This window comes from Acanthochromis polyacanthus, chromosome 22, assembly GCF_021347895.1.
Source record: "Acanthochromis polyacanthus isolate Apoly-LR-REF ecotype Palm Island chromosome 22, KAUST_Apoly_ChrSc, whole genome shotgun sequence".
In the NCBI taxonomy this organism is placed as follows: Eukaryota; Metazoa; Chordata; class Actinopteri; family Pomacentridae; genus Acanthochromis; species Acanthochromis polyacanthus.
In genome coordinates, this window is record NC_067134.1 from 6,178,133 (window position 1) to 6,202,287 (window position 24,155).

A 24,155-nucleotide genomic window follows, 5' to 3' on the forward strand; every position below is an offset into this window, starting at 1 on the left:
AGTCGGACCTCCTGCTCTCTGAGAAACGCACATCAGCTCAGTAGCTAGAAACAGACTGACAGTCACGGGGAAATAAAACGGATTCTTTACACCACTATGGCTCACACAGTTGCTGCTTGTGCTGGTTAAAACCACAATAAAAAAGCTTCATGATAATCGTTCACTGGCATGAAAGCCACCACTTGAAATTTTACACAGTAAAAAGCTGCGGTCAATCCAGCCGCTCCTACATTTTCAGTGCGCTCTTACGTCAGCTTACGGTAAATGCACGACCGATACGCAGCAACTATTTCCGGTTTAAAAAATAAAGCGCTGCATTCGCAGATGTATTATACAGCGATGTTTTAAGTAACTGACTCAGCTTAACTGTTAACTATCGAATTGTACGGCTAATATTTACACTAAATAAATAGCTTTTAGTATAAGAAGCTGAAAACTTGTTTATCTGTCTGTCTGTCTGTCTTAAAAATGTGAATTCAAATAAAAAGTGATGTGTGTCATCCTGGTGATCTATTAGTGTGATAATAAAATAAACCTCAGTCAAAAAGTCACATGATCTGGACCGTAATGAGAAGACATGCTGATATTTACATTAAAAATGTTTAATTTTTTGCTTTAAAATCTTTTAAGCCAAACTATTTCTTCTTCTTTGGCGTATGCTGACCAGGTAAGGTAGGATTGTTTATTTATTGTGTGTTGTATGTTCCTTGTCTCCCATCCCTCCTGCTCCCCCTCCATCTACCTCTACCTCTATCTTTCTACCTCTCCTCTTCTGTCCCTCTCAACCCCCCCGGCCAGCAGGCAGATGGTTCCCCCACATAAAGAACCAGGTTCTACTTGAGGTTTTTTCCTGTTAAAAGGTGTTTTCTTGCCACCTTAAGGCTGCTCTGGGAGTTCATATGGGTTCTGTAAAGCGTCTTGAGATGATTTGATCTCTAATTGGTGCTATATAAATAAAATAGAATTGAATTTATTTATTATTTCAACAAATGAGACATTCCATCCTAACTGTGTTCTCTTTGTATGTCACACAGGGAACAACAGAGACGAATATACACGAGGAACTGAAAACTCAAAGGTTGAGAATCTGCACTTGCCAGGATCCAGATGCTGCTGGTATTCTCATTGAGGATGTCCCAGTGCTTCCTGGGTATGCTGCCTCCTCCTTGGATTAACATATGCCCTAAATCTGGAATATACACCCAAACTCTCAGACATTTGAGGTCTCCTAAAGACTTTGTTCTACTAGACTTTCTGTGGCCTAAGCTGGTCCACCATGAACAGTTTTAGCTCCTGTTCAACAACGTCATACCTGGGTTTACAGACAGCTGTGAGCTGAATGGAGAGCACCCACCAGTGGTGTAGTCCAGGGTATACGGCAGTATACGGCGTATACCCACTTTTTTTTCAGTTAGCATTGCGTATACCCACTTCTAATGCTCCCTGGTGCGCATCATTCAGTATTCACCTTATTCAGCTCCGCCCATTTTCTAACGGGTGGGACTTCCTGTTTTGAGTAGCACTTCCGGTAACTCGATCATGCCGGTGTTTACAACTGTGAGAGTGATGTGGGAAGAAACGGAAACCTCTTTAAAAAACAGAAATGGATCAAGTCTGCCTCATCCGCGACTTATTACAGAGTGGGAGGATGACATGAAAAAGTGGCCACAAGTCATGTATGGCGATATTTGTAACTATTTCGTGTTGTCTCTTGGCGTTGAACGCTCGGCTATGAGGAATTATAAGAGCACTGAAGCCTATCAATATTTGCACAGTGGTAAAGTCGGCGCTGTTCTGTTACATCAAGAACGGGAATATACGTTTCTTAAAGCTAATGTCAGTCCGAGTCAGGCTAGTACCTCCTCACACATGGTGGGTGTTGGTGACAGCTGATGGAGCGGTGGAGACCACGGGATGCTCCTGTATCGCTGGGTTGGGACGGTCCTGCTGTCACACTGCTGCGATATTATGGAAGGTATGTTGATTTGAATAAAACTTTATTTGATTCATGTATATACGATGTGGTTGTGCAAACGGAGGTTGTTATTGTCATTTCTGGAACAGCTCCTGCGGTTTACTGTGTTATTAGCCCTGTCACAAGCTAATGCTAATTCCCTGGAGCAACAAAAAACTGATTCTGACCAAACCGCAGTCATAACAACGTTTCAAAATGGCAGAGAGTATCTTTTTACCTCACTGATGGCATAGCTAGGTCTTTAGTGGAAACTGAACTTTGGTAGAATCGCTGTAGCTGCGCTGACAGTGACCGATGCAAGCTGTGTGTTTACATAGCCATGAGCTGGTCCGCAGCATTCAGATCTAACCTTTCCGTGCTCTAAACAATTCTGAGAGAGAGAAAGCTTCATCTTTCCCCAGTTGTTGTGGCACCCACGGACAGCGCAATTGATGCCAAACATGTTAAAATCGCTTAAAAGAACAGTTAAAAGTAGCTACAGTAGCGAGAGGACTCGATGTTGTTGTAGTGCAAAGACAGTCAACCGGAAGTCGATCTCAAAAATGGCGCCGCCCTGCCTCACTTCCTGAATAAGGTGAATATCTATGTGCCAGGTAGCCCTCTTTTCCTTAAGGATGATGAAGCCATGAACAACCCTCCTCTGCCTGTAATTGGCTGGTACATGCTACCTTCACTGATTCGATTGGCTAACTTTAGGGATGAGCCAATCAGAGGCAGAGTAGGGCGGGTCATACAAAGGAAAATTTTGCTAACAGCTCTGTGGCACTCCAGTTGATTGACAGGTCTGCTTGAAAGATGCGCGGAAATGCGAGAAAGTCAGAATAAACACCTTTCAAGTGAGTGACACGTATCGAGCGAACCTACTTTCATGGACGATATAATTCTCAGGTAAGTTTTAAGGTGGTTTCCAAATGAATCATTGTTTTAAACAACTGGCAACATGACTGCACATTTCAAGGAGAGGATATTTTGTCACCAGTGGTTAAAGCTTCAGTCAATTCCAGCCATTTTCAGTACAAAAAAATCGCTAATATTCTATTTGTGAATAAAAATATGACGAGAAATACAGGGAATATTGGACGCGCATCGCGAGGTGCATTTCCTCGAAAACGACCGATTCGTGGATTTTATACCGACTTCAAGACATGTTTTGGACAAAACAGTTTACTGGCTTGTGTCATCTGGATGTCCAAGGTTGGATTATGGCCGTTTTTTGTGGAATATTTTCATCTGTGTGTAATAATGAACCCGGAAATGTGAGTCGCGCTGTGTACGTTGAAGCCGTGTACAGAGAACGAATGGATGGATATTCGTTGTTTGTCGGACAAATGTGTTTTTCTCACCCGCTGTGGTAATCACATCTGAAAGTGGTTTATACCGGCGGATTCATGAGAATCTAAGCTTTCCATCGGTGTATAGTGTTTGTATAATCGCGTTTGCGGTTTCAGACATTTAGCAAATTGCTTATGCAGATCTCAAAGTGTACCGCGGGCGGAACACTGAAGCGCAACTGAAGCGCAACGGGTTAAACTGAGTGTCGGGCCGAGTCTGACTAACGTTTTGAAAGGCGAACGTTATTCTAACGTAAGTCTGAAGCTAGCTAGATTGGGATAATGTGGGAAAACCTCTAGGCTGGTAGTTGATTTTAAAGTAAGTAAAAACACAAGAATGGGGACAGGTAGTTTAAGATTCGACCTAAAACAATATTGAGGTTTTATTCATGATGAAATATGAACAAGGATGCACTGTCAACTTCATATTTGAAGTATTTTATTTAAATAAATGTTCAAAAGTAACTGAAACACCATGTTTGCCTCTTGATAAATACATGTTACATTAATCCAGTAATAACTACAAACTGCTCCTAATCAAGTCATGATAATTTTATAATAGTGGGCAAGTAGAAATGACTGAATAAATTGAATAGAGTAGTTTTCTATGTCACTGTTTCTAAAACTGGGCGTTTTTCTGGACGAATTTAAAAAAAGGTGAAAATTAAGAGGATACCCACTTCTCCAGGGACCACTACACCACTGGCACCCACCAACAAGTCAGTTGTTCTTTTAATTGTCCTTGTAGGCAGCTGTAGGTGGAGTTTATGACAAATGTTTTCACTGTGAGGATTTTATCAGCTGCAGGTCAGAATTTGTATTCTGTAAATTGTTCAAGTGTTCTAATATGAATCTTAAAATCAAAACCTTTTTGTTCTCATACCCTTGGACATATGTGCATAAAAACACGGTTCTGTTCAGCACTTGATCAGGTCACAGTTTACTCTGATCTATTTTAGTTTTTAAAATGGAAATCGTATTTAAACAGTTAAGAACTGTGAAGTTGGAGAAAATGCTTTTGATTAATAAATGTTGGACACAAATAGTTTCTTTCTTCAATGTACCAGATTTTATTGTTTTTTTAAACTAATTTTATAAAGTAATTTAGACTTTCAAAAACATGCAAAATATTTTTTTAAATCAATAAGAGTGAGTGTATGACATCATCTTACTTTAATTTATTAAGTATGATGTCATTAACAACTGACTGTTTTTTAAATTAGTTCATTTTTTTTGCTTTTTCTTCAAGGCTATACTCAAAACTTTTAACTTGGTGAAATTCACATTTTTGAGTTTTCCTAAATCAAAAAAGAGAGAAGTTCACTAAACTTTACTGAATTCAGGAGAAATGATAGAGCAAGGACCACATATGCCGACAGAGCCAGTGTCAACTCTGAGGAGTCTCTCTGTCCTTGGTGGGTTTATACTGTCTGAGAGAAAAGAGGCAGATCTAACCTTGTTGTTGTTGTATCAGCAAATAGTTGTCTGTCTGAGCAGTTGGTGTGCTTCAGTTGGGGTCAAAGGGTGACCTTCTGAATGTTGGTACGATTTTTCCTTAACAGTTCACAGTTTTGAAACGTTGTCCTCAGTCCTGTTTGACTGGACCCACATGTAGTCACAGTTAATCTGCCATACTTATGATTCATGACTCACAGTAGAGGACCACTCCCAGGTTGAAGCATGGCACTGAAGTTACTGACAGTTTAAAAAAAACAAGAACAATTAACAAAAAACCACTGAAGCAACAGGGTCACCAGTGTGGAATTGTCAGTAAGTATGACAGCTCAGTGCTAATGTTTCCAGCAGTAGGTTTACACATTTCAGACCATCACTTACAGGGTCTTTTGTTTGTTTCTTTGTAAAGTTGCATATGTTCTATCAAAGACTAAAGAGTTTTCCATCCCTTCCACAGTTAAAGCAGCAGTCCACAGTGACTGGCTGCAGCTCATTTCAATGCTCAATAAACACAAAGTTGTACACTAAAACAAGCTCAGTTTAATTTCCTGTTTGCTTCATGTCAGATTTGAAACAAAGTCACCCTGAAGACCTTAAAGACAAAATGCTGTCAGAAATGATTGCACATTAACAGCATGTTCCTATTTCAGTGACTGTTTCTAACCAACATCACTTCTGATTGCAGCACCTAAATATTCATCCAGTACGAGGATCTGAACCCTTTAAACAGCAGCTTGTTTACACAACACTCTTGTTTGTTTTCTTCTAAATAAAAATGATTCATTTACATCAAATATGTATGAAGTGAAGCTTTTTAAATCATCACAGTGTGGGATGTGTCAAAGATTAGGACAGCTGTTAACTGGAATTAACTCATATTTATGACACAAGGATTTTTATTAAAAACTCACACCTTCAAGACAAAATACTCCTTGTCAAAAAATACATATGATAACATTTCCTCCCTTTCCTTTTTCCTTCCTATTCTACAATTAACCAACAGAATATGTGTAAGGCTGTTTCCTCCCAGTTCTTTTGATGGAGCAGTCAGGAGACTTCTTCTTAAAATCAAAGTATTTATTACAGTAAACTGAATGTGATACAGAGCTCTGGGCCTGAATCCTCTGTCCCTAACCAACAACAAGTGTTCAGTCAGTTCAGATGGAATCAGACTAACTGTTCCTGACCCAGTCTTCTTATACTCTAACAGTGTGGATATCTATCAAGGCCGGCTGCTCCTTCCGATGCTGCGTTGTTCCGCTGTCCTCTGTCACAGCTGATGTTTTATCGCTCTCATAGGAATGACTTCACCGCTGCAAAGCAAGATTAGAGACTGCACACACACCAAGCTCATGTTCTTTACTGATTACAACAAACTGTCTGTATTTTATTATCAATCACTTTATGTCTTGATCATCCTTACATTCAAACACATGAGTAATAAGTAAATAAAGCATAAGCTCCTTCTTATTGATTCTTTGTTTCATTCCAGTCACACCGTGGTAATGATGCTCTTCACCTTCCTGTTCCTCAGAACCAATACAGCTCTTTAATATGCACTCTGAGCTAATTATAAAACACACCATTTCCCACACCACTGTCATTTAGCACATTTTTAACCAACATTAGTCCTGATCATAACTTCAGAATATTACTTAATTTAGCAGATTTTAACCTGTCAAACGCTGGTTTGTTTCCATAATGATGTTGTTTTAAATCAAATACAACAAAATAAATGTACATTTTCCACATAATGTGGAGATTTTTTATTTTTTAAATGATCATCACTGATTAGGACTAATGTTGATTCTGATACATTATTTATTGTACAAAGATTAAATGAAAAACTAACACCATGGACCTTAAAAACAAACATGTACGTGTCAAAAAACTGCCATAAAAGTGTTGCACATTCACTATATTTTTCCACGTTCATTCATAATAAAAAGTAAAGCCAAAGCTCCAGACATAAAGACCAATAGCACATTTCCAGTTTCCCCAAAGTATCGATCATGTCCTCATTCTATTCCAAATACATTAACAGCCAAACAGGCAAAATTATGAAGAAATTCAAAATGAATTCATCAAACCACAAACTCAGAAATAAATCTTTAAATGTACATCCAGGAATGACTCTAATGTGCAGAACTCATTTTATTTTTTATTTTTTTAACCAGCTCTCCTTCGATGAATGAACTCAGCACTGGAATTTATATTTCCAATTCCAACTCCAGCATGCAGCGGCTCAGTAAATGTGGTCCGGACTCTGTAGAGGAGACTCATCGTGTCACCATCGACTCTGTAGAAGCACAGAATACCTGCACTGTGATCCAAGTACACTCCAATGCTGGAGGGAAAAGAAGCTTTCTCGTTGTTGTGCCAAAATGTATAACTGAAATTGGAGCAACATAAAGCCCAGGATTGTTCAGTTCTTCTAAATTCACCTTCAGGTGTTCGGCTGATATTCCCGTATGCAACTGCTACAACAGCTCTCAACCCTCTCAGGTCCACCTCCCAGTAATGACGTCCAGTCAGACTCTCATTGCTGAGGACCTGACAATTGTCAGTGAATCTGTTCGGATGATCAGGATAAGGCTGGGGTTCTGTCACTCTTGTTGCTCTTCTGTCGTCCTCAGATAAAATTAGCTTTTCGTGTGCTGTGTCTGGATCCAGAGTGATGTTGCGATAATATCGTAAGAATCCAGCTCTGGTCGTTGGCTCTGGCACTGGCTCTGGCTCTGGTCCAGCAGGAGCATCTTGGAGTGCGATATTCTCCATGGCCTCCGCTATCTCTTGCTCATCTCTGTTCTGTGCCATTTTCTCGTCTCAGCGGCAGCAACTGAATGAGTTTCTGCTTTCAAGGAGGTGAGACTTTTAATTTAAGCCCGTCAGGTGTGTCGTGTCACTTCATTCCGTTTACACCCACAGAGAGGAATATAAACCACCTTTCGTCAAAATTGACAGCTTCCAATCAGAAGCTGCCACGTCACAACTTTGACAGGTGGCCCCGCCCCCTTTTTACCGGAAGTCCCGCCTTACCACGTGCTCTTTTACAGGAAGTCCCGCCTTACCACGTGTTATTTTAGAATGTGTTTTTCCTGGAAGACCCTTCCCCTCGGACGCCAAAGTCAGGTCTAAAGTGTCTCCCTAACCCTCAGCGGCTTATCTATTCGGTGCAGATGCGCCCCTCCCCCTCCCCCTCCCGGGTCCGAACTGTCAAAAAGTATTTTATCTGATCTGGAGCAGACGTGTCCCTGTAAAACAAAAATTTCAGCATTCTTGTCCATCCACCCTATGACAAAAGTTTTTAGCGTTCTTTTTGACAGAGAAACCCGTGAAATCAAATGTTCTCTATTAGCTTTCTCCTATCTCGCCTTTCTGCGCGCTACCCCTGCGACCTGTCACTGAGAGCTGTCGTGACCGTGTGAGCGCTAGATACCTCCCCCAGCTACACTGAGAGGAAGCCCCTCCTTCTTCGAGAGGGTTTATCAGCGTAGCGGGGGAGAAGCGGGTTTGTTAAACAAGCAAGCAAGAATCTTTTTACACTCTCTAAGTTAGTTAATTTAAACACAAGACACTCAACAAGAACTAACAAAAAAACCTTGGCAATTTAACTGTTTGAAATATACCAATCAGAAAATAAAACTTTAGCAATTTAACTGTTTGAAATATACCAATCAGAAAATAAAACTTTAGCAATTTAACTGTTTGAAATATACCAATCAGAAAATAAAACTTTAGCAATTTAACTGTTTGAAATATACCAATCAGAAAATAAAACTTTAGCAATTTAACTGTTTGAAATATACCAATCAGAAAATAAAACATTAAAAATTTAACTGTTTGAAATACTCGATCAGAAAATAAAACATTAAAAATTTAACTGTTTGAAATATATCATTTGGATAAATAAAACATTAACAATTTAACTGCTTGGAATATATCATAAATAAAAAAAACATTAACAATTTGACTGTTTAAAATAGATCAATCAGAAAATAAGAACCGACAGTCTTTTATCCAGAAAGTTTCAATGATGTAGAAATCAACATATAGTTTAAACAACAGTAGTAGTTCTTGCCATAATGCTGATTGTTTGTCAGAGACTCCTGCTGAGAGAGGCTGCAGTCAGGCTGACTGCTGGAACTAAACACAACTAGCTGCTCATTCGTAAACTGAAATGAGGAGACCAGAATAAAGGAGGCTGGTGGTGCAGCCTACATCCACAAAGCCATAATTCAAGCTGTGCATTCATTTAGGACATAATAATTTAGATCACTATTAGGCACCGGACTGTTTTACTGTGGCTGAAACTCTGAGGTGCTTTACAGGCCCTGAAGTAGGCCTCTTGTTTGATTTTTTTTTTTTTTTTTTAGTTGTTGTCTTTTCAGCAACTTCAAGTACTCTGCTTCTCTTAAAACCAATTTAACCAACTTCACTGACTACAAACTCACGTTTCATTCCCCGGCATATTTCTCAATAACGGAAAGAGACAATAACGTGATGTTTGGTCTCGTTTGACAGTTTTCACGAGGAAGATAGGAAGTATGCAAGAATCAACCAAACTATCCGAGAAAGAACGAATTTACCAGTTCTTCATTTTTATGTTATCGCAAATGAATGTTATGTCATTACAGTCATTATATTTGTGTTTTACATTTGATATATTCGATTATAATAAGGAACAAACACAAAATTTAACAAGACTGAACAGAAACTTTGAACCCAACCTCCTGCTAATGTGTAACCTGGAGTTTTGTAAGAGCTTACATGTAGCATCACGTCATTGCTGGAAACTGCTGCAGTGTCTTTCTATTAGTACTCGGCACATGCCACTGCCACTATAGAGGGAAACAATGACATGGGGATACTGACAGCAAAGTATTTTTCTTTACTAGACACAATAAGTATTAAAAAATAAGTAATGCATAAAAACTTTTTGAAATTTCTGTAACATTTAAATGAAGAAGGTCCGTTGTTGGATGGGATGTTCACACTCCTGCATGTGTGCATGAGGACAGAAGAGGATATTTGCCGATCAGTGATTCAACTAAGAGATGTGTCACCATCATATTCAATGGAATAAGCCTGGATATTTCAAGATCCTAAGAGAGTTAGTGCTTCTTAACCTTTCTTTTAGTCACATTTTCTAATTAACTTGTAAATGCAAGCTGCATTATCGACTTAAGTCTCAGGTGTTTTTTTGAGGCAGATCAAAAATGTAAACTTCAACATAGTTTGAGATGAAATGGTATATTTCTCAGGTCACTTATAGAATCAGTATCTTCAAATATAACTGGATTTAATGGTTTTTTTGTACTAAGGTTCAACTTCATATTACAGCCACTTTCCAACTTTTATATCTGATTAAATGCTATTTAGAGGCAAATGAAATGAATATTTTCAAGGAAAAAGCAAAGCATTACATTTTTGCTAATGTTTTGTATTCTACTCAACTCTGCTCATCATAGCAATATTTATCACATAACACCTGCCAGCAATCAGAAATATGAAAACAGTAGCACAAAAAAGCACAACTACAGGATGCTCAGTGAACTCAAGTCAATGTTTATGCTGAGTCCACATATAGTCCTAAACTGAGGGTTTGTCACTTGCTTTTGCTACGCTCCTGACAACAGTAATGTTGTTTTTCTACACAACGAACCATCAAGACAATTAATCGCATAAAAAAACCCTCATAAGCCCACTGAAAGAGTTGAGAGATCTCTTAAAATGCTGATCAATGACGACCCTCTCGTTCTTGGACCAGGACCTTTTGGGTTTCCCTATAAATAAATTAAGATTTTACACAACTGACAACACGTTTTTGTTGTGAGACCACAATCAGTTCTTCAAAATAAATGTCCCAGTGTTCCATGTAAGTAATATTCTTGTACCGTAAATATACTTTTTGGCTTGAAATTCTCTCGCAACATTTTTATTATAGTTTTAGCATATAGTCATAATGATATTTTACTAGCCCCGGCCAAAAAATTTTAAAATCCATAATTACCATTTCAATGACAGATATATCATCTCCAGTGTGAGAAAATGAATCCAAACACTCCCCAGCTGATCACTGTCAGCACTGTGTTGAATGTCAAACTCATCTGATGTTTGAGGAGAGCAATTGGCCAATTAATTGGTAAAATGATATAACAATGCGTAAATTTACATATTAAATTATGCTATTAACTTTTTTATGACGCTTATAAGCTTTAGAAACTTTATTTATTTATTTCCGTTGTTATTACTATTGTTGTTTGTGGCTCCCTTGTGATCAGTTTGGTGTGTGAAACCTGTGAACGCATAACAGACGTACCATATTCAATCAATTAAGGATGATATTCATCCTATACATAAATGTTGCAATAATAACTACAGTTTATACATACACTGCTCAAAAACATTAAAGGAACACTTTTTAATCTATTGCATCAAATCAGTCAAACATGTGGGATACTGATCTGGTCAAGTAAGTAAAAAAGGGGCTTTTTAGTCAGTTTCAGCTGCTTTGGTGTTCATAAAATTAACAACAGATGCACTAGAGGGGTAACAATGAGACACCCCCAAAACAGGAATGAGTTTACAGGTGAAGGACACTGATGTTTTTTCCTTCCTAATGTTTTCTGACTGTTTTTCACTAGTTTTGCATTTGGCTAGGGTCAGAGTCACTGCTGGTAGCATGAGGCGATACCTGGACCCTACAGAGGTTCCACAGACAGTCCAACTCCTCCAGGATGAAACATCAATGTGTGCCATTACCAGAAGGTTTGCTGTGTCTCCCAGCACATTCTCAAGAGCATGGAGGAGATTCCAGGAGACAGGCAGTTAGTCTGGGAGAGCTGGACAGGACTGTAGAAGGTCCTCAACCCATCAGCAGGACAGGTATCTGCTCCTTTGTGCAAGGAGGACCAGGATGAGCACTGCTATAGCTCTACAAAATGAGCTCCAGCAGACCACTGGTGTGAATGTCTCTGATCAAACAATCAGAAAGAGATGTAATGAGGATAGTCTGAGGGCCCAGTGTCCACTAGTGCCCGCTGTGCTCGCTGACCGGCACCGTGGAGCTCGGCTGGCATTTGCCATAGAACACAGGAATCTGCAGGTCCACCACTGGTGCCCTGTGCTTTTTACAGATGAGAGCAGGTTCGCCCTGAGCGCATGTGACAGACATGAAAGGGTCTGGAGAAGCCGTGGAGAACGTTATGCTGCCTGTAACATTGTTCAGTGTGACCGGTTTGGTGGTGGGTCAGTGATGGTGTGGGGAGGCATATCCATGGAGGGACACACAGACCTCTACAGGCTGGACAATGGCATTCTGACTGTCATTAGGTATCAGGATGAAATCCTTTGACCCATTGTCAGACCCTACACTGGTGCAGTGGTCCTGGATTCCTTCTGGTGCATGATGATGCCTGGCCTCATGTGGCAAGAGGATGAAGGCACTTCCTGGAGGATGAAGGAATTGACAGCACTGACTGGCCCCAATACTCACCTGACCTGAATCCAATAGAACACCTTTGGAACATTATGTTTTGTTCCATCAGACACCATCAGGTTGCTCCTCAGACTGTCCAGGAGCTCAGCGATGCTCTGGTCCAGTTCTGGGAGGAGATACCCCAGGACACCATCCATCGTCTCATTCAGAGCTTGTCCTGACATCGTCAGTCATGCATACAAGCACATGGAGGTCATACAAACTACTGAATACCATTTTGAGCTGCTGCCAAGGAATTTCAGAAAATGGACCAGCCTGCCACATCAGTTTTTCACTTTGATTTTGGAATCTCTTGAATTTAGCCCTCCTGGGGGGTTCATAATTTTCATTTCCATCAAACAATGTGGCATCTTTTCATTCCTAACACACTAACCAGTCCATATCAATGCTAAGATCCAGTTAGTTTTTTCCCCGCATTGAAATATGATGTGTTTTCAAAGTGTTCCTTTAATTTTTTTGAGCAGAGTATAATATTTTCATGACACGTTAAATGCATGAAGGGAAGAAGTCAGTAGTGTCTGTCTTGGCACATACTTGTGACGGCTCGAAGGCGTCCATCAGTGGTTGAGCGTGCTTCTGTAAATTTGCACAGCATTCTGCCAATGATACCTTGATGCCGTTCATTGCACTAAAGAGCAAAGTTACCCGTTCTGACATTTTTGAGATCGCCCAAATGGAACCTAGGAGTAGTGTACAGTTGTTTGATAGGGGTCCTGTCCATCTGTCAGTATGTAGTATGTAAACCAGGCACCCATGCACGGGTTTCATTGGAAACAATGTCCAGTAATAGGCACCCTTCTAAACTGCATAGATTGTAATATTTTAAAAAAAATACTTTTAAAAATTGTAGTATTGCAATGACTGTAATAATACTTACGAAATACAATTGAGTTCATAAATAAAACATAAATAAAAACAAACAAGCACGTAAGATGTTTTTAACTTTAAAACTTTGTTTCCAAAATTCAGAATAACTGTCTGTACACTTTACAATAGCACACAGCCTGACATCACAAAGATGTCTTAAACATTATAAATACATCTTCGGCCCAAATAGCAATTCTCGCAAGTAAAATGGCCTAACACTGGTTCTACCACAACTGTTGTTCTTTCAGCAGAAGAAGTGTCACGATTAAAATTAAATTCGGGACTTTTCCCACAAAGCAAGCCGTATTCTCTACATGCTAAGTTTGACGGTTCAGTGACACGGCGGTAAACCAAGCATACGGATATATGTAAGAAAAAAAAACACTCCATCTGATGTAAAGTTAAATCTTCATTAATACATTTAAAAAGTGACGTGTTTTGAAATCAAAAATGCAAAAGAGTTCCTTTAAGGATTGTTTCAAACATGAAGCTGCGTGTATTGTACAACATTCAGTGTCCAACAAAACCGGTAATGCGCCTAAAGATGAGCAGGACAAAAAGTATCAAATGTCTCCCGCTGATCTTTCAGAAAAAGCCACGACTGATAATTTTACATAATCACACAGCCCATAGAGAAGACGAGCGCACCCGGTGCTACACTACGCAGTCAGTGTACGATTTATGTACAACTTACATGCATAGTCTGGGCGTGTGCGCTCGTGACATGACGTCCGAGTCAACGCTATTGTGCACTGTGACAATTTCACTTGAATAAAAACAAATTCTAATTTCTGGAGAGCTACTCACTTCTGGTGACAAAAGGAAGAATGAAAGGCTAGCCACCACTGAACAGAAATATTGCAGATTAAGGAGCGAGCAGGAAACTGGATTTGGCACAGTCAACACTGCTGTCTCAAATGGCTGGAGCTTCCTCTTTGTCAAGTTGTGAGTATGTTGGAGGCATGCAATACAAGTACAAGAAAGAGTCACATATCCAGGTAAGTTCAGGATGGAAATGTCACTTCGGTGGGCGTGATGACTGCTATGAGTTAAGATTTCTTTACAATAAGTGAAATGTAGAGCTGAAAAATGCATAACTAGTGAATTGTCTCAAATGTTAGTCTTCAAGTCAGTTTACATGAACTCAACTGTATTTCGTAAGTATTATTACAGTCATTGCAATACTACAATTTTTAAAAGTATTTTTTTTTAAATATTACAATCTATGCAGTTTAGAAGGGTGCCTATTACTGGACATTGTTTCCAATGAAACCCGTGCATGGGTGCCTGGTTTACATACTACATACTGACAGATGGACAGGACCCCTATCAAACAACTGTACACTACTCCTAGGTTCCATTTGGGCGATCTCAAAAATGTCAGAACGGGTAACTTTGCTCTTTAGTGCAATGAACGGCATCAAGGTATCATTGGCAGAATGCTGTGCAAATTTACAGAAGCACGCTCAACCACTGATGGACGCCTTCGAGCCGTCACAAGTATGTGCCAAGACAGACACTACTGACTTCTTCCCTTCATGCATTTAACGTGTCATGAAAATATTATACTCTGCTCAAAAAAATTAAAGGAACACTTTGAAAACACATCATATTTCAATGCGGGGAAAAAACTAACTGGATCTTAGCATTGATATGGACTGGTTAGTGTGTTAGGAATGAAAAGATGCCACATTGTTTGATGGAAATGAAAATTATGAACCCCCCAGGAGGGCTAAATTCAAGAGATTCCAAAATCAAAGTGAAAAACTGATGTGGCAGGCTGGTCCATTTTCTGAAATTCCTTGGCAGCAGCTCAAAATGGTATTCAGTAGTTTGTATGACCTCCATGTGCTTGTATGCATGACTGACGATGTCAGGACAAGCTCTGAATGAGACGATGGATGGTGTCCTGGGGTATCTCCTCCCAGAACTGGACCAGAGCATCACTGAGCTCCTGGACAGTCTGAGGAGCAACCTGATGGTGTCTGATGGAACAAAACATAATGTTCCAAAGGTGTTCTATTGGATTCAGGTCAGGTGAGTATTGGGGCCAGTCAGTGCTGTCAATTCCTTCATCCTCCAGGAAGTGCCTTCATCCTCTTGCCACATGAGGCCAGGCATCATCATGCACCAGAAGGAATCCAGGACCACTGCACCAGTGTAGGGTCTGACAATGGGTCAAAGGATTTCATCCTGATACCTAATGACAGTCAGAATGCCATTGTCCAGCCTGTAGAGGTCTGTGTGTCCCTCCATGGATATGCCTCCCCACACCATCACTGACCCACCACCAAACCGGTCACACTGAACAATGTTACAGGCAGCATAACGTTCTCCACGGCTTCTCCAGACCCTTTCATGTCTGTCACATGCGCTCAGGGCGAACCTGCTCTCATCTGTAAAAAGCACAGGGCACCAGTGGTGGACCTGCAGATTCCTGTGTTCTATGGCAAATGCCAGCCGAGCTCCACGGTGCCGGTCAGTGAGCACAGCGGGCACTAGTGGACACTGGGCCCTCAGACTATCCTCATTACATCTCTTTCTGATTGTTTGATCAGAGACATTCACACCAGTGGTCTGCTGGAGCTCATTTTGTAGAGCTATAGCAGTGCTCATCCTGGTCCTCCTTGCACAAAGGAGCAGATACCTGTCCTGCTGATGGGTTGAGGACCTTCTACAGTCCTGTCCAGCTCTCCCAGACTAACTGCCTGTCTCCTGGAATCTCCTCCATGCTCTTGAGAATGTGCTGGGAGACACAGCAAACCTTCTGGTAATGGCACACATTGATGTTTCATCCTGGAGGAGTTGGACTGTCTGTGGAACCTCTGTAGGGTCCAGGTATCGCCTCATGCTACCAGCAGTGACTCTGACCCTAGCCAAATGCAAAACTAGTGAAAAACAGTCAGAAAACATTAGGAAGGAAAAAACATCAGTGTCCTTCACCTGTAAACTCATTCCTGTTTTGGGGGTGTCTCATTGTTACCCCTCTAGTGCATCTGTTGTTAATTTTATGAACACCAAAGCAGCTGAAACTGACTAAAAAGCCCCTTTTTTACTTACTTGACCAGATCAGTATCCCACATGTTTGACTGATTTGATGCAATAGATTAAAAAGTGTTCCTTTAATGTTTTTGAGCAGTGTATGTATAAACTGTAGTTATTATTGCAACATTGTATGTATAGGATGAATATCATCCTTAATTGATTGAATATGGTACGTCTGTTATGCGTTCACAGGTTTCACACACCAAACTGATCACAAGGGAGCCACAAACAACAATAGTAATAACAACGGAAATAAATAAATAAAGTTTCTAAAGCTTATAAGCGTCATAAAAAAGTTAATAGCATAATTTAATATGTAAATTTACGCATTGTTATATCATTTTACCAATTAATTGGCCAATTGCTCTCCTCAAACATCAGATGAGTTTGACATTCAACACAGTGCTGACAGTGATCAGCTGGGGAGTGTTTGGATTCATTTTCTCACACTGGAGATGATATATCTGTCATTGAAATGGTAATTATGGATTTTAAAATTTTTTGGCCGGGGCTAGTAAAATATCATTATGACTATATGCTAAAACTATAATAAAAATGTTGCGAGAGAATTTCAAGCCAAAAAGTATATTTACGGTACAAGAATATTACTTACATGGAACATTGGGACATTTATTTTGAAGAACTGATTGTGGTCTCACAACAAAAACGTGTTGTCAGTTGTGTAAAATCTTAATTTATTTATAGGGAAACCCAAAAGGTCCTGGTCCAAGAACGAGAGGGTCGTCATTGATCAGCATTTTAAGAGATCTCTCAACTCTTTCAGTGGGCTTATGAGGGTTTTTTTATGCGATTAATTGTCTTGATGGTTCGTTGTGTAGAAAAACAACATTACTGTTGTCAGGAGCGTAGCAAAAGCAAGTGACAAACCCTCAGTTTAGGACTATATGTGGACTCAGCATAAACATTGACTTGAGTTCACTGAGCATCCTGTAGTTGTGCTTTTTTGTGCTACTGTTTTCATATTTCTGATTGCTGGCAGGTGTTATGTGATAAATATTGCTATGATGAGCAGAGTTGAGTAGAATACAAAACATTAGCAAAAATGTAATGCTTTGCTTTTTCCTTGAAAATATTCATTTCATTTGCCTCTAAATAGCATTTAATCAGATATAAAAGTTGGAAAGTGGCTGTAATATGAAGTTGAACCGTAGTACAAAAAAACCATTAAATCCAGTTATATTTGAAGATACTGATTCTATAAGTGACCTGAGAAATATACCATTTCATCTCAAACTATGTTGAAGTTTACATTTTTGATCTGCCTCAAAAAACACCTGAGACTTAAGTTGATAATGCAGCTTGCATTTACAAGTTAATTAGAAAATGTGACTAAAAGAAAGGTTAAGAAGCACTAACTCTCTTAGGATCTTGAAATATCCAGGCTTATTCCATTGCATATGATGGTGACACATCTCTTAGTTGAATCACTGATCGGCAAATATCCTCTTCTGTCCTCATGCACACATGCAGGAGTGTGAACATCCCATCCAACAACGGACCTTCTTCATTTAAATGTTACAGAAATTTCAAAAAGTTTTTATGCATTACTTATTTTTTAATACTTATTGTGTCTAGTAAAGAAAAATACTTTGCTGTCAGTATCCCCATGTCATTGTTTCCCTCTATAGTGGCAGTGGCATGTGCCGAGTACTAATAGAAAGACACTGCAGCAGTTTCCAGCAATGATGTGATGCTACATGTAAGCTCTTACAAAACTCCAGGTTACACATTAGCAGGAGGTTGGGTTCAAAGTTTCTGTTCAGTCTTGTTAAATTTTGTGTTTGTTCCTTATTATAATCGAATATATCAAATGTAAAACACAAATATAATGACTGTAATGACATAACATTCATTTGCGATAACATAAAAATGAAGAACTGGTAAATTCGTTCTTTCTCGGATAGTTTGGTTGATTCTTGCATACTTCCTATCTTCCTCGTGAAAACTGTCAAACGAGACCAAACATCACGTTATTGTCTCTTTCCGTTATTGAGAAATATGCCGGGGAATGAAACGTGAGTTTGTAGTCAGTGAAGTTGGTTAAATTGGTTTTAAGAGAAGCAGAGTACTTGAAGTTGCTGAAAAGACAACAACTAAAAAAAAAAAAAAAAAATCAAACAAGAGGCCTACTTCAGGGCCTGTAAAGCACCTCAGAGTTTCAGCCACAGTAAAACAGTCCGGTGCCTAATAGTGATCTAAATTATTATGTCCTAAATGAATGCACAGCTTGAATTATGGCTTTGTGGATGTAGGCTGCACCACCAGCCTCCTTTATTCTGGTCTCCTCATTTCAGTTTACGAATGAGCAGCTAGTTGTGTTTAGTTCCAGCAGTCAGCCTGACTGCAGCCTCTCTCAGCAGGAGTCTCTGACAAACAATCAGCATTATGGCAAGAACTACTACTGTTGTTTAAACTATATGTTGATTTCTACATCATTGAAACTTTCTGGATAAAAGACTGTCGGTTCTTATTTTCTGATTGATCTATTTTAAACAGTCAAATTGTTAATGTTTTTTTTATTTATGATATATTCCAAGCAGTTAAATTGTTAATGTTTTATTTATCCAAATGATATATTTCAAACAGTTAAATTTTTAATGTTTTATTTTCTGATTGGTATATTTCAAACAGTTAAATTGCTAAAGTTTTATTTTCTGATTGGTATATTTCAAACAGTTAAATTGCTAAAGTTTTATTTTCTGATTGGTATATTTCAAACAGTTAAATTGCTAAAGTTTTATTTTCTGATTGGTATATTTCAAACAGTTAAATTGCTAAAGTTTTATTTTCTGATTGGTATATTTCAAACAGTTAAATTGCTAAAGTTTTATTTTCTGATTGGTATATTTCAAACAGTTAAATTGCTAAAGTTTTATTTTCTGATTGGTATATTTCAAACAGTTAAATTGCCAAGGTTTTTTTGTTAGTTCTTGTTGAGTGTCTTGTGTTTAAATTAACTAACTTAGAGAGTGTAAAAAGATTCTTGCTTGCTTGTTTAACAAACCCGCTTCTCCCCCGCTACGCTGATAAACCCTCTCGATTAAGGAGGGGCTTCCTCTCAGTGTAGCTGGGGGAGGTATCTAGCGCTCACACGGTCACGACAGCTCTCAGTGACAGGTCGCAGGGGTAGCGCGCAGAAAGGCGAGATAGGAGAAAGCTAATAGAGAACATTTGATTTCACGGGTTTCTCTGTCAAAAAGAACGCTAAAAACTTTTGTCATAGGGTGGATGGACAAGAATGCTGAAATTTTTGTTTTACAGGGACACGTCTGCTCCAGATCAGATAAAATACTTTTTGACAGTTCGGACCCGGGAGGGGGAGGGGGAGGGGCGCATCTGCACCGAATAGATAAGCCGCTGAGGGTTAGGGAGACACTTTAGACCTGACTTTGGCGTCCGAGGGGAAGGGTCTTCCAGGAAAAACACATTCTAAAATAACACGTGGTAAGGCGGGACTTCCTGTAAAAGAGCACGTGGTAAGGCGGGACTTCCGGTAAAAAGGGGGCGGGGCCACCTGTCAAAGTTGTGACGTGGCAGCTTCTGATTGGAAGCTGTCAATTTTGACGAAAGGTGGTTTATATTCCTCTCTGTGGGTGTAAACGGAATGAAGTGACACGACACACCTGACGGGCTTAAATTAAAAGTCTCACCTCCTTGAAAGCAGAAACTCATTCAGTTGCTGCCGCTGAGACGAGAAAATGGCACAGAACAGAGATGAGCAAGAGATAGCGGAGGGCGTGGGGAATATCACACTCCAAGATGCTCCTGCTGGACCAGAGCCAGAGCCAGTGCCAGAGCCAACGACCAGAGCTGGATTCTTACGATATTATCGCAACATCACTCTGGATCCAGACACAGCACACGAAAAGCTAATTTTATCTGAGGACGACAGAAGAGCAACAAGAGTGACAGAACCCCAGCCTTATCCTGATCATCCGAACAGATTCACTGACAATTGTCAGGTCCTCAGCAATGAGAGTCTGACTGGACGTCATTACTGGGAGGTGGACCTGAGAGGGTTGAGAGCTGTTGTAGCAGTTGCATACGGGAATATCAGCCGAACACCTGAAGGTGAATTTAGAAGAACTGAACAATCCTGGGCTTTATGTTGCTCCAATTTCAGTTATACATTTTGGCACAACAACGAGAAAGCTTCTTTTCCCTCCAGCATTGGAGTGTACTTGGATCACAGTGCAGGTATTCTGTGCTTCTACAGAGTCGATGGTGACACGATGAGTCTCCTCTACAGAGTCCGGACCACATTTACTGAGCCGCTGCATGCTGGAGTTGGAATTGGAAATATAAATTCCAGTGCTGAGTTCATTCATCGAAGGAGAGCTGGTTAAAAAAATAAAAAATAAAATGAGTTCTGCACATTAGAGTCATTCCTGGATGTACATTTAAAGATTTATTTCTGAGTTTGTGGTTTGATGAATTCATTTTGAATTTCTTCATAATTTTGCCTGTTTGGCTGTTAATGTATTTGGAATATAATGAGGAAATGATCGATACTTTGGGGAAACTGGAAATGTGCTATTGGTCTTTATGTCTGGAGCTTTGGCTTTACTTTTTATTATGAATGAACGTGGAAAAATATAGTGAATGTGCAACACTTTTATGGCAGTTTTTTGACACGTACATGTTTGTTTTTAAGGTCCATGGTGTTAGTTTTTCATTTAATCTTTGTACAATAAATAATGTATCAGAATCAACATTAGTCCTAATCAGTGATGATCATTTAAAAAAATAAAAAATCTCCACATTATGTGGAAAATGTACATTTATTTTGTTGTATTTGATTTAAAACAACATCATTATGGAAACAAACCAGCGTTTGACAGGTTAAAATCTGCTAAATTAAGTAATATTCTGAAGTTATGATCAGGACTAATGTTGGTTAAAAATGTGCTAAATGACAGTGGTGTGGGAAATGGTGTGTTTTATAATTAGCTCAGAGTGCATATTAAAGAGCTGTATTGGTTCTGAGGAACAGGAAGGTGAAGAGCATCATTACCACGGTGTGACTGGAATGAAACAAAGAATCAATAAGAAGGAGCTTATGCTTTATTTACTTATTACTCATGTGTTTGAATGTAAGGATGATCAAGACATAAAGTGATTGATAATAAAATACAGACAGTTTGTTGTAATCAGTAAAGAACATGAGCTTGGTGTGTGTGCAGTCTCTAATCTTGCTTTGCAGCGGTGAAGTCATTCCTATGAGAGCGATAACAACAAAACATCAGCTGTGACAGAGGACAGCGGAACAACGCAGCATCGGAAGGAGCAGCCGGCCTTGATAGATATCCACACTGTTAGAGTATAAGAAGACTGGGTCAGGAACAGTTAGTCTGATTCCATCTGAACTGACTGAACACTTGTTGTTGGTTAGGGACAGAGGATTCAGGCCCAGAGCTCTGTATCACATTCAGTTTACTGTAATAAATACTTTGATTTTAAGAAGAAGTCTCCTGACTGCTCCATCAAAAGAACTGGGAGGAAACAGCCTTACACATATTCTGTTGGTTAATTGTAGAATAGGAAGGAAAAAGGAAAGGGAGGAAATGTTATCATATGTATTTTTTGACAAGGAGTATTTTGTCTTGAAGGTGTGAGTTTTTAATAAAAATCCTTGTGTCATAAATATGAGTTAATTCCAGTTAACAGCTGTCCTAATCTTTGACACATCCCACACTGTGATGATTTAAAAAGCTTCACTTCATACATATTTGATGTAAATGAATCATTTTTATTTAGAAGAAAACAAACAAGAGTGTTGTGTAAACAAGCTGCTGTTTAAAGGGTTCAGATCCTCGTACTGGATGAATATTTAGGTGCTGCAATCAGAAGTGATGTTGGTTAGAAACAGTCACTGAAATAGGAACATGCTGTTAATGTGCAATCATTTCTGACAGCATTTTGTCTTTAAGGTCTTCAGGGTGACTTTGTTTCAAATCTGACATGAAGCAAACAGGAAATTAAACTGAGCTTGTTTTAGTGTACAACTTTGTGTTTATTGAGCATTGAAATGAGCTGCAGCCAGTCACTGTGGACTGCTGCTTTAACTGTGGAAGGGATGGAAAACTCTTTAGTCTTTGATAGAACATATGCAACTTTACAAAGAAACAAACAAAAGACCCTGTAAGTGATGGTCTGAAATGTGTAAACCTACTGCTGGAAACATTAGCACTGAGCTGTCATACTTACTGACAATTCCACACTGGTGACCCTGTTGCTTCAGTGGTTTTTTGTTAATTGTTCTTGTTTTTTTAAACTGTCAGTAACTTCAGTGCCATGCTTCAACCTGGGAGTGGTCCTCTACTGTGAGTCATGAATCATAAGTATGGCAGATTAACTGTGACTACATGTGGGTCCAGTCAAACAGGACTGAGGACAACGTTTCAAAACTGTGAACTGTTAAGGAAAAATCGTACCAACATTCAGAAGGTCACCCTTTGACCCCAACTGAAGCACACCAACTGCTCAGACAGACAACTATTTGCTGATACAACAACAACAAGGTTAGATCTGCCTCTTTTCTCTCAGACAGTATAAACCCACCAAGGACAGAGAGACTCCTCAGAGTTGACACTGGCTCTGTCGGCATATGTGGTCCTTGCTCTATCATTTCTCCTGAATTCAGTAAAGTTTAGTGAACTTCTCTCTTTTTTGATTTAGGAAAACTCAAAAATGTGAATTTCACCAAGTTAAAAGTTTTGAGTATAGCCTTGAAGAAAAAGCAAAAAAAATGAACTAATTTAAAAAACAGTCAGTTGTTAATGACATCATACTTAATAAATTAAAGTAAGATGATGTCATACACTCACTCTTATTGATTTAAAAAAATATTTTGCATGTTTTTGAAAGTCTAAATTACTTTATAAAATTAGTTTAAAAAAACAATAAAATCTGGTACATTGAAGAAAGAAACTATTTGTGTCCAACATTTATTAATCAAAAGCATTTTCTCCAACTTCACAGTTCTTAACTGTTTAAATACGATTTCCATTTTAAAAACTAAAATAGATCAGAGTAAACTGTGACCTGATCAAGTGCTGAACAGAACCGTGTTTTTATGCACATATGTCCAAGGGTATGAGAACAAAAAGGTTTTGATTTTAAGATTCATATTAGAACACTTGAACAATTTACAGAATACAAATTCTGACCTGCAGCTGATAAAATCCTCACAGTGAAAACATTTGTCATAAACTCCACCTACAGCTGCCTACAAGGACAATTAAAAGAACAACTGACTTGTTGGTGGGTGCCAGTGGTGTAGTGGTCCCTGGAGAAGTGGGTATCCTCTTAATTTTCACCTTTTTTTAAATTCGTCCAGAAAAACGCCCAGTTTTAGAAACAGTGACATAGAAAACTACTCTATTCAATTTATTCAGTCATTTCTACTTGCCCACTATTATAAAATTATCATGACTTGATTAGGAGCAGTTTGTAGTTATTACTGGATTAATGTAACATGTATTTATCAAGAGGCAAACATGGTGTTTCAGTTACTTTTGAACATTTATTTAAATAAAATACTTCAAATATGAAGTTGACAGTGCATCCTTGTTCATATTTCATCATGAATAAAACCTCAATATTGTTTTAGGTCGAATCTTAAACTACCTGTCCCCATTCTTGTGTTTTTACTTACTTTAAAATCAACTACCAGCCTAGAGGTTTTCCCACAAAACACAAATATAATGATCCTGCAGGGGGGGGAGGTGTCCTCCATGATAGACAACAGCTTTGTCATCATCCTCCTGTCTCCACCACCTCCACAGGATCAAGGGTTCATCCCAGGACAGAACTGGCTTTCTTTACCAGTTTGTTTAGTCTCCTCCTGTCTGCAGCCGTGATGCTGCTGCTCCAGCAGACCACTCCATACATGATGGCTGATGCCACCACAGAGTCATAAAAGGTCTTCAGAAGTGCTCCCTGCACCCCGAAGGACCTC

General features: G+C 39.2%; 3 protein-coding genes across 17 annotated transcripts in view; 1 reads left to right on the forward strand and 2 right to left on the reverse strand.

Moving 5' to 3' along the window:
• Window positions 1-24,155, reverse strand: part of LOC110970793 (NACHT, LRR and PYD domains-containing protein 3-like) — a 267,127-nt gene that overhangs the window by 218,593 nt on the left and 24,379 nt on the right. The gene's annotated exons all lie outside the window — the stretch shown is intronic.
• Window positions 5,630-8,199, reverse strand: LOC127532194 (tripartite motif-containing protein 16-like protein). Its single transcript, XM_051943525.1, has 2 exons — window positions 7,206-8,199; window positions 5,630-7,060 (listed from the first exon to the last, which is right to left on the reverse strand). The coding sequence occupies exons 1-2, from the start codon at window positions 7,576-7,578 to the stop codon at window positions 7,041-7,043; spliced, it is 393 nt and encodes a 130-aa protein (XP_051799485.1). The 5' UTR covers window positions 7,579-8,199; the 3' UTR covers window positions 5,630-7,040.
• Window positions 19,255-21,849, forward strand: LOC110970795 (tripartite motif-containing protein 16-like protein). Its single transcript, XM_051943524.1, has 2 exons — window positions 19,255-20,266; window positions 20,412-21,849. The coding sequence occupies exons 1-2, from the start codon at window positions 19,894-19,896 to the stop codon at window positions 20,429-20,431; spliced, it is 393 nt and encodes a 130-aa protein (XP_051799484.1). The 5' UTR covers window positions 19,255-19,893; the 3' UTR covers window positions 20,432-21,849.